This window comes from Geospiza fortis, unplaced genomic scaffold (assembly GCF_000277835.1).
Source record: "Geospiza fortis unplaced genomic scaffold, GeoFor_1.0 scaffold201, whole genome shotgun sequence".
Lineage (NCBI taxonomy): Eukaryota > Metazoa > Chordata > Aves > Passeriformes > Thraupidae > Geospiza > Geospiza fortis.
This window is the reverse complement of record NW_005054440.1, coordinates 289656-301541: the sequence shown is the minus strand read 5'-3', so window position 1 is coordinate 301541 and position 11886 is coordinate 289656. Positions and strand designations below refer to the sequence as shown.

Below are 11886 nucleotides of genomic sequence, written 5' to 3'. Positions count from 1 at the left end.
CAGGATACTTTGACTTCAAAAAATCATCTGTGAATAATAAAAACAAGCAAGTCTAAAAGAGTAGTAAACTAGATTAGCATTTGTGCTAAAGCCATTGAAATATTAAGAGAAGTTATTACCATGTTGGTAAGCAAGTGCTTTTAGAACATACACACCAAATTATCTGATAAGGTTTCCAAGTTAACTGAAGCAATGATAGGTGCACAAATGCACATGCAATACCAGAATCACTCGGAAAGTCCTGTGGTTGTGCTGCTTTGTGGAAAGGAAAACCAAGTAATTATGAAAGGAAGAAATCTTACAAGTTTGATGCTTGATCAAATAAAGTAGCTATACTGGGTCCCCTTTTAATGGTTTTCTGGCAGGCCGTGCTTATCCTTGGACAGTGACAAATACTTTCTCAAAAGGGCTGCCATGATTACTCTTCCTTCAAACAGCTAGCCACCATTATTCCTTCCTGAACATGTATTTCTCTTATTGCACTTAGGTGTCCAAATCTTTTCTTTATTTCAAATATGAAAATTTTCTGCTTAATATAAACACAAGCTCTTAAACTACACCAAAATTCCCCATCTGAAGAAAAACCACATTTGTACAGGTTCTTGGACTCATCTACCAGGGCAGTAGCAGAAACAAGTACTGTAATAAGGATGCTCAGAGGACTTATGCCATCAATTTGAGAAACAGGGATTTCTTCTTTCCTTGGAATGAGGTCTATTTCCTTCTTGCAGAAGTAGACTAGAAAAGAAACTCATGTATTGCACATACTGCTTCAGCAAACATTTCAACTTTTGCATTCCAGCAGAAAATGTATTTTTCTTTTACACGGAATATATTTCCCACTAGCTTTACTTTACGGCTGCAAACTTTGAAATAACAGTAATTTGATGTACTACATAGTAGAAAAGTGAAAGCGAATGTAGCCTAAAAGACAAAAATGCATCTGAAGACTACAAACAGTTTTTTTGTAGGAGATCCAAGTACACAAGAAACACCAAACTGTTTACTTCTTTAAATTCTGTCATGGAAAAACTGTAATGGAAGAACAATTTTTTAAGAAGAAAAACCTAACAAATCAGTAATTAGAAAGCATTAGCAACATAAAGTGTAACAGGCTTCAATCTCTCTCCTTTTCTTCATCAGTTTGAAGAAAATTTGCAGATCACACTCCTGTGCTTTCACATTATTAGGATTGATACAGAACAATTTTTTGTAAATTATTTTTAAATTTTAAATTTTAGTGAGTACTGAGTCAAGATGTAGTGAGCGGGAATAAAATACACTTAAGTAGCTTCACTAGCTGAAGAGTTGCCACTGGTCATACTTACTTTTGAAAGGTGATGTTCAGATGAAAATCCCAAGCCATAGACTGTATTCGCCCTGCTGTCTGCCCACTGGCCAAACTTCTGGGATGTTTTAGTAAATGTCATGTTGGGGGTGATGGTGCTGTTTATTATTGCCTGAAAAAGGTAATAACTGTAAAAATGGGCTTCATTGTTTTTATTTTTTTCTAAAGACAACTCATAATTGAAAATGTCAGTATTGTAGACAATTATCTGAATACACTGAATGAGACACATGCTGGGAACTAGGAAACAGCTTCCTAATTCAATGCCAGATAGAATTGTAAAGGCATATTTTTGCATACATTGTAAAGAGGAAATATCTGGGGAGGGGGAGTAGGCATCAATTTGCAATTGCAAGCAGTCCTTTAAAGTTTCTACATATAATGACTATCAAAGTCCTTTTTTGTCTCACACCTATATTTCTTTGTCCCTTAAGGCAGTGCCTCTCAAATTGCCTGTCAACTCCACTGCTGCTCTTCCCCCACCCCTGTTGCAGATTCTCACTGAAAAACACTCAATAATACAAAGGAGCACATTTTCTTTTTAAATCTCAGTTCTACAAGAGTCTGTTTCCTTTACACACATACAAGCAAGGCTAACAATGGCAGGGTCATACAGAAGTGGAGCTACTCTTGTTTTAATTTTTCTTCTCTAGTTCTTGTTCCTGTATCTACAGGATGCAAAAAATATCATCCTCCAGCAGTTAAGTTCTGATAATATAAACACAAAATGAAATTACTAGGTGATATGCTGGTTCTACTAAAAGCAACTGAAGTTTCACTGTGGATTCCAACAGTATTTCCATCACATTAAAGAGTACATATGTGAAGTGCAAACTGTAGAGATGGGAAGAATATAACACTGTTTTCTCAGAATGGTGACTGAAAAACTTTAACATCACAGAGACCAAGTACTGCTCTCCTAAGACCAAGATCCTCTAAAGTCAAAATCAGTCTATATTACCTGAGTTATATGGACTTCTAGATGGATATTGAAATATGTAGTTATTTAAAGGAGTTTACCTTGCACCTTTGTTTTTGCTGAGAGGTCTGAGTACCACTGGAGTACAGCTACCACCAAATTAAAATTTTCAATGAATTCTATAGGGCAAGCCTGAAAAAATTACAGCTGAGGGGCCAGCCAAGCTCACAAACAGCACCCATGTTCATATGGTAATTCTCAGATAAAGTAGTGGAGACAAGTATTGCAAGAAAGTTCAAAAGCATACATTTCATTGCAACATGTAGAAAGACAAGCAAAGATACTGCAGCACAGATAAATTTAACAAAACTCTTTCTTGGTGACTTTGGTAGCTTCGCTATACTCACCATTAATGAAGATGAGCAAATCTGAACATAGCCAACTCTTTCTGATAATCTTTGTCTCTAAATACAAATTTTGCATACCACTGTGAACAACTCCTTGAAAATTCTGGAATGCCTGAAAGCTTACAATTGAGCCAGGAAGCCTCATCAGATCAAAGACAGGATTTGCTGCATGACCAGAAAATGGAGAACCATCTCCAGGATTGTCTGAAAGACATCCCTCAGATGTTCATACAGAAGCTGCTTAGGGAAGTCACTGGTACACTAAACATTATTCTCCTTATTTCAGGCATAAGGTTCGGAGCTCACATAAAGCCATCAGACTCCTACTTGCACTATCACCTCCAACTGACCACCTAGAAAACTGCTGTCTATAGCATACAGGACAAAAGAGAGAATGTGAGACAGGACTTCTCAGAAAAGAGGTGCTCTGGAATTCTTTTTTACTTGTATGCTTATCTTCTTTTGCACTATTAGTGGTTGGAAGCCCACATTTGAAATAACCAGATGGAAGCCCAGAAAAGAGCTGTGCAAGCTCATTTAATGCTCAATCTCACTTCCTGTGGAAGCTGTCAACAGTACTATCCTTGAAATTAAATATCCTAGGGACTGTGTAGGACAGATTCATCCCCCCAAATCAAGCTCTAGCTATGTTGTCTAGTCTGCTTAAACCCAGGCCCATCCATTGCTTGATTAACTGAAACTTACATCACATATTTTAGAGAGTGAATATTATGTCATGGACATAACTTCCTCAATTCAGAAGAGGACTCCAATGACAGAGAGCTAAGATCTCCAAGCAAAACAAGGTTTAAAGCCTCCACAGCTGCCATTTCCTGCAGTGACAGCAGCACAGCTGGCTGCTGCTTAACCCAGTCAAAATGGAGAAATGCTTCTGCTGACCACATGACAGGCTCCACCACGGAGAACCTGAACAGGGCACCTGGTTCAGAATGGGATAGGTCCAGAATGGGTGTCCAGAATGGGATAGCTTTTTTGACAGCAGTCTGCATTTAGGCTGGATTACATTGACTGTCAAATTGCTTTCTTCCAAGAGAGAAAGGCAGGACGAAAGCTTCAAAAATAATTGTGTTGAGAGAGAGTTGGCTGTGATTCTTTCCTTTATTTCCCAAGAAAGAAAAGTAAAGAGGCTTCATGTCAGTAGACAGCATTAGCCCAAAGGACAGTGATTAAAAAAATAAAATAAAATAAAATAAAACAAAAAAAAACCACCTTTCACTGAATTTACCAATTTTACAAGGAAATCAGGGTTTTCCATCTTCTCTAAATTAAAAGCCTTGGTATGCTAGGTTTCTCACATCCAAAACTATGTTTTTAAAGTGTAATGCTAGAGCATCCTACAAATACACTCCAGTGTCAACTACCTCTGGAAAAAAATAGATACCAAGACTTTGTATATTTAGCTTAAAAAACCATTTATTTTTTAAATCAAAATTTATAATTAAGCCTGTCTTGTCCACTCAAATGGGTACTGCTTTAACTGCTCTCCTCCAATCCAGATTTCACTGCATAGTAATCCATAAAACAAGTGTCAAATATTTCATCAATTTTTAAGAATGTTATTTCCATAAATGAACAAGAAGATCTTAAAAACAGAACAGAGTCAATCTGACAGGAAGACATTTAGCTTTTGAAGAAAACTGATTTAGTTATCTTCAGGCTTTTTGGAACTATAAAATAGCTTTCATGTTTCCCTTTCATATTACTTTAGTGATGAGAAAATAGGGCATGTGTCTGAGCTGTTCATTTTATGAGCTGCAAACCCAACGGCTGCAAGATATATGGTAGTGGTCAAATAGAATTTTATCTTGTCCCTAAACTAATGGCAATAATAATTTAAGATACAGAACTTTCTAACTTCTTCAAAGGAAAATCACTGAACACTTGTGTGTACAGCTCTTACTTAAAACATCTATTGAGCATTTAAAACACTGTCACTTTAAAGTGAGACAGTGATTAAAATAACAAGATCATCTGCAGTAACACTGCTGGGAGACTTGACTGAATAATATATGCAAGGTTCATGTAACCTTGGGAAACCACTCTTTTCCAGAGTCTTCTCTGGTTCTAGATTAATATGAAATTTAAGTTTGTTTTCCTGCTTTGTTGCTGAGAAAAAAATTATCAGAGAGTTAACTAGTAAAGCAAGAACCACACTATACTTGGTCTCCTTCCTTTTTTTAGAGATGGCGAGAGACAAAATGTAAAAGACAGTGGGACTCAGAATAATCCTGACGTCTGCCGGTACTGTTACTGGAGAAACAATGGAAGCTTTGTTCAACCACCCAGGAGAAAGAAGTACTAAAATACATTTTTCCAAGGAACTCTGAAATGAGTATTAATTAATGAGAACTGAGAGCCTTAGCAGCAACTGCTCAATGTTGTCATGCCATACTACATAAGAAATCTTATTTTTCAGGCTTTCTTTTGATTCTGGGACTGGTAGGAAAAAAAAAGTCATATGAAAAATATTTACTCAAGAGGTCAGAGAAACCAGATTCAAGTTCAATCAGATTACTTGCATCAAGTTTTCTCTGCAATGGGCAACAGGGCTCCAAATATTGTGCATGACTATAAAATATATAGCCTGCACACTGAACACCTTATGGTCCTAGAATACTTTTTGTAGTCAAGATGGAGGAACATACGTGATATCTGGTGCAAGATACTTCAAGAGGAGACTGTAGCTTCGGAAAATATTACACAAAATGCATTAAAAGTAAGCAGAAGTTGTGTCTCTAGGAACTATCTTGGCTAAATCAGGCTCAAATAAGGAAAAAACCCCCTCTCTTTCAAAATTAACCAAAGACCCCATAAGCGAATTCAGGTTGGAAACTGCAATGCACAATAGGGGAGTCAAGATCATGTCTTTAAATGTCCTACTGTTTTCAAGAAGAAAGATTTGATGACTCTTAGATAATCAGTAGAGAAGTTAAATTATATCCAGGAATACTTCTGAAATGCACCAACCTAGAGAGAGAAGGGTGTGGGACAGAAATAGGATTACCTCTCAAATCTATAGTATACCTCCCTCCAACATTCCTACTGCAGAAATATACATGTGAGCTGCCTTTACTTACTGACTTACTGCTCAATGCCTGAGAACTGAGCACATCATTCTCTTCACCATACAAACCCAAAGGATGCTGCAAATCCCACCAGCACCCAGGTGCGCAATAAAACCTGGCTGGATCTGTTCCCTCTGAGGGAGGGGCGTGACAGCTCCAAAACCAGTAGGATTTGACAAGTGGTTTTGGCCACTGGCAACATGTGCATTATCAGCAGTGTGACTGACACCCAGCTATATACCATACAGCAAAGACCCTCTCTAGTGCACTCAAACTGAAAAATGCTTTATATTTACATTTAACTCTTTGCACATACAATATTGTATATAAATAGACATGCTAAAAAAGAAAAGGATGGGGTTTTAAGTAAAAATAAACTAACTCTCTGGGAATTATGCTGAAAACCCACTTAAAATTCTTCCATGTGTCCCTCCGCTATTCACCTGTGTATGTTTCAGAGCAGCGTGGTAAATGCCTGAAAGAATGGGACTCTCGTAACCATGACCGGGATTCTAGATCTTCACCTAAGACTTGGATGAAAACATTATTAGGATGGGAGCACTTACAGAGTAAATAAAAGCGATTAACTGAATTATCAATGTACCTTGCCATTAGTACTGGATGTAGAGAGAATGCTGCAGCAGACAAAAGAACAACTAAATAGGTGAACAACTACTTGACAATTTAATCAGCCGGCACTCAGCAGGAGTTGCAGCATTAGGATGAAGGCAGAGGAACCCCAGTGGATGTCAGAATAAGGATTTTGTATGTTCTCCAGATAAGTTAAAGCACTACATTTTATAACTGGTACTCTTGATTTCATGCATCATCTAGTTCCAATCCCAGTGCCTTTATTCATTAATACCGACTCAAAAGTTCTTTTAATTATTTGAAAGAAGTAATTGAATTTTTGAAGGGAGGCTGAGAAGGAAAAAACCAAACTAAGACTTAAAGCTGAAAAAAATCTGGTAGGCTCTGATGCCAGTCTCAGCCACTTCAAGCAGAGATTTTTGACTATGAGATCAATTTCTATATACTTTTTCTGATAGAAAATCTCCTTTTACACTTAAAATAGCAATATTCTGGATATTTTAAAAAATGCGGAGCAATAATTTTCAGCTTTCAATAAGTAGGCATAAAATCTCTGTGAATACTGCCATGCTTTTAACAGAGTACTTCATTTCCAATCATTTCCAAAAGCTTCAAATTAAAATCTCTGGAAAGGATCACAACTTTTCAACACAGTCTGTATATCTTTAATGCCCTAAGTGTAGAGTTTTCTGCTACACTGTTTGTAAAGTTACTGTTATTGTAGTTGTGGGTAGAAACAGTCAAGGATTTTCTGTGCATCAAATTAATTTCTTAGACATGTTTTACAAGAGGAGCAGCTCAGCGCAATATCCTTTCTAGTTAAAACAGAGAAAAAACCCAAACCAAACCAAACCAAACAAAAAAAAAAAAAAACACAACCACCCACAAAAATCCCCTACTAAAACCAAACCAACTGAGTCTAGATAAAAGCTTACCATTTATTAGGTAGGCTTTATTAGGAGGCAATCCTCGTATTCTCTACGCAAAAATTGGAAGATTATATAACAAAGGATTTACTAAGTGATTATGGCCACTGAACAGATGTCCTTCATAAAGCTGAAGCTAATTACATTGATAAATGACTGAGTACAGAAATGAAAACAAGTTGTTGTAACCCTATGAGTACTTTTTGTACAAATTTTTGTCTTTTTATCCTTCTCATAGCATTATCCAAGGCACAGGTCACTACTTCAATTCAGCAATAGTTATTAAGTCAATACAATTACATGGAAAACAGAATTTACAAATAAACACTTAAAACACATGATGAGGCAATGTTACCATTTTAAAACGTCAGTAATCTTTTGGTCAGATAATGATACAAACATCTGGGAAGGAACATGAAGAACATCAAACTAGAAAATAGTAGCAAAAATGCTTCAGACAACTAGGTTTTCTGAAATATAATTTACCTTTGAGCCATCCAAACTGATTATCCTGTAGACATTTCTTGTGCTGTCATAGAAGTAGGACACAGTAACAGCATGCTTGCTGGTGGGAACCCAGTTCTTCTTAGTGTTTGGGTCAATCTGGAAGACATGAGCTCGGGTGCTGAAGATGGGTTGTTCCCTGAAGGAGAGAGAGAAGAAGTAATAAATTTAATCTGTACATACTATTATTGCACACAAGCTATCTGCCAGTTGTGTCTATTTGGACGTACACAAGTTATGTACACCTTGCCCGATGACTTCTGTATGTGCTGCTGCATAGAGCAGGTAAGTTTGTCTACACATATTTGCAAGCAAAACTCAAGTCTTCTAAGGCAAAAATCAGCATCCAGTTGTGAAGTCAGATAAACACAGACGTCTCTAATACAGATTCAGCACCATCCCATCATCTCCCCAGCTCTTCACTGCCCACCTATCCCTCAAAACTAAATGGCATTAATGCATGTGTAACTTCTCTCACTACACTGCACACTGGAGAATGTGTATAACTTCAAGGCCACTTCTTCTCCAAAATCTTCTAATACTCTGATTATTCTCATCAACTTTATGCCACAATCTGGATCTGAACTATTGAGCCAATGTGATTACTCTAAAACTAACATTAATTAAGGCCAGGAACATGTGTTGTGAATCCCTCACTCTTTGGAGATTTATGCCTGAAGGCATAAAGGTATTTACCAACATTAAATAATGTATGAAATACATTTTAAATTGTAAATTACTTAGCAAATAAAATTACATGAGGCAAAAAAACCCCTTATTATAATTTAGAATTTACAGCATTTTTCCCCATGACCACTACCAGGATGCACAACATTGCACAGAAATTTAAATACATTTTAATATCACTAAGATGGCAATAAGATGGCCTTCTACAAAAGAGTGACTGTATCAGTAGACAAGAGGAGGGCTGTGGATGTCAGTCACCTGCACTTATATAAAGCCTTTGACACATGCCCTACAACATACTTCTCTCTACATTGGAAGAGATGGATTCAATTAATGGACAGTTCGGTGGGTAAGGAACTGGTTGGGCCGTCATATCTAGAGGGCAGTGACTAATGGCTCAGAGTCCCAATGGACATCAGTTTTGGTAGGTTCATCAATGACAGAGAATGGAACTGACTGCACCCTACGCAAGTTTACACCTGACCCCAAGCTGAGTGGCACAGCTGATGCACCTGAGGGATGGCATGCCATCCAGAGAAACCTGGACAAGCTCTAGGAGAGGGTCCATGGGAATCTCATGTGTTTTAACAAGGTCATGTGCAAAGTGCTGCACCTGGGTCAGAGCAGCCCTGGTACCAGCACAGGCTGGGGATGAACAGATCCCAGCAGCCCTGCCCAGAAGGGCTTGGGGGTGCTGGTGGGTGAGAGGCTGCACATGAGCCAGCCATGGGCACTCCCAGCCCAGAGAGCCACACGTGTCCTGGGCTGCATCCAGAGCAGTGTGGGCAGCAGGGCCAGGGAGGGGATTCTGCCCCTCTGCTCTGCTCTGCTGAGAGCCCACCTGCAGGGCTGCCTCCGCTCTGGGCTCCCAGCACAGGAAGGACAGGGACCTGCTGGAGGGAGTCCAGAGGAGGCCACAGAGATGATCAGAGGGATGGAGCACCTCTCTTACCAGGAAAGGCTGAGAAAGTTGGAGTTGTTCAGCCTGGAGAAGAGGAGGCTCTGGGGGGACCTTACAGCAATCTCTCAGTACCTATTGCGGGGCTACAAGAGTGGCTGTAGAGGGACTTTTTTTACCATGGCGTGCAGTGAGAGGACAAGGGGTGATGGTTTCAGACTGAAAGAGGGCAGGTTTAGGCAAGACATTAGGAGGAAATTCTCTACCATGAGGATGGTGAGACACTGGAACAGGTTGTCCAGAAAAGATGTGGCTGTTCCATCCCTGGAAGTGTTCAGGGCCAGGCTGGATTGGGCATTGAGCAACCTGGTCTAGTGGAAGATGTCCCTGCCCACGCCAGCAGGTTGGAATTGGTTATCTTTCATGTCCCTTCCAATTCAAACTATTCTATGATACTGTAGTTGTCAGTTTAAATTTAGCTACATTTTAATGACAAATTGATTGCTATATTTTTTAAGGAATGCTGCCATCCAATTCCAAAGACACTAAGTACCAGGACTTTAGGTTGAATTTAACTTTTTAGGTATTTTGACTCTCAATTTCAGGGCATGAAAAAACATACCCTTTGACCTGCACTCATTTTATTTTCAGAGGTATGTTTTTAACACTTTTTTTTCCCCAAAATAAATTCCCACAGAATTTTAGGTACTTGTAGTCAAAGGAGTTTAATTTGACCTCACTACCAAGGGGTACATGTGAATTCAATGAAATATCTCCACTGCTGAGCAGGAAGAGCAGCTTTCAGTAGTAGAATTGTATTACTCAGCTGGGAGTCAAGATTCCTTGAAGTTCACCAGATGACAGACATGGTGTTCTCCTGTGTTGGATGTTGGATGAAATGACAGAAGTATGCAGAAGAGATCAGAGACAGCAAAACAGAGTTTCAGTGAAAGATGAAGAAGGAGGAAGGGAGGCAAATGGGACCAATGCACTGCTAGTTCTCCACAGAAATGTACCCTCAGCTTCAATTCATCTTTTCCATGTAAATCACCAAGGTTGATTTCCTTGTAAATCAACCACTATAGGAGGTTACATAGCTGTTTCCCTGATCCAAATCTCTTGCACACAAATGTTATGCAAAGGTGACTGGCGTTCACAGGCTTTTTGTTTGACAGAAAAAACTAATTCTTTTTGTTCTTTTGAATATCTAAAATTACTTCTTCAATCATACTTAAACTTCAGTTGTCTTCAATATTAGATCTATTTTATAATTTACCTCCCAGTTAAGGATATGCCAGTATCAAGGGATGCATATTAACATAATGCACCAGCTCTTTAACCCTGGAAAATTAAAGAGCCAATCAAAAAATGGGAAACAATCTTAGAAGCCTGTCAATTGTTTTGATGAATACTGACATTGAAAGGAAATTATAAAGGTTCCGACCATGTTAATGAAAGATCAAAGAAGAACTGAATCCAGGACGTAGATGTATGTGGTTAATGAATATGATGTGTAGTTAATGAATATGTGTATCACACTGCAATAAATATGCATTTGACCAGCACTGATGCTCAGTTCACTCTCAGTACAGTATATCACACAACTGGGACTTTCAACACACCACAAGTTAGCATTTTAATATGTAAAAGGTAGGTCAGTACTATATGGCTGAAGTGAGTGTCAGTGAAAGCCAACTGTTGAGCCCTGGGATGCTGCTCTCCAGCACTGTCATCATAAAAATCTTCCAGAGCTCCACCAAAATATCCTCAATTTGTTTAATGAGGTGGCCTGCATGTTCCTGTTGATTGCTCAGCAGTGCTGCTCAAGACAAAGCAGAGCACTTTGCAGGGCAGAGTGTGGGTCTGGCATAGACAGTACAGTTAGGTATGGAACAGTATAAATGAAACTAATCTACACTTCTTTAATCACTTCTGATAAAACCAGAGTTACAGTCTTTTCTTTCCATGCTTAAAGTACAGCTTTACTGAATGACAACCTGTCTTCACTCTGTGGAAAAAGCATAGCTCCCTTTGTTAAACGAGTTGGATAAATTATGATTTTGCCAGATTACTAAGGTAATTAGGATTTTTTTCTGACAAAGACACTAAACTTCAGATGACTCTAGAATTAGACCACTGTTTTGACACTTGACAATGAACATTTACAAAGATTATTTCTGCAAACTAATGGAAGTTATGCACTATATATCTACAGCATTAAATGTGTTATAGAACCAGCCACTGATGCACCACTAAAGTCCTTCAAAGCTGCTATACAATTACATCATCTGCACTTTTCTGTAGCAACATATTATATGAAGCTACTTAAATTTTAGATTTCCTAAAACACCTGTGAACATGCAACACATAATGTATAAAACATATAAAAATATTTGTAACTGTGGCCAATACATCTTCACATAAAAGTTTTGCTCTTCCATTATCCACATAAGGACACGATGCCCTCCCAGTCTGGAAGTTTCAATCAATTCAGCTGAAATAACATTAATTTTAGGAATA

At 38.3% G+C, this 11886-nt stretch overlaps 1 protein-coding gene across 1 annotated transcript in view; it reads right to left on the bottom strand.

Moving 5' to 3' along the window:
- HOMER1 (homer scaffold protein 1) overlaps positions 1-8841 on the bottom strand; it is a 64948-nt gene extending 56107 nt beyond the window's left edge. Inside the window, exons 1-3 of the mRNA XM_031062186.1 lie at positions 8769-8841; positions 7764-7945; positions 1329-1460 (exon numbers count right to left, since the gene is read on the bottom strand). Of these exons, the coding sequence (XP_030918046.1) occupies positions 1329-1460; positions 7764-7945; positions 8769-8841 (387 nt within the window). The remainder of the gene's footprint in view (positions 1-1328; positions 1461-7763; positions 7946-8768) is intronic.
- Positions 8842-11886: the final 3045 nt, after the last annotated feature.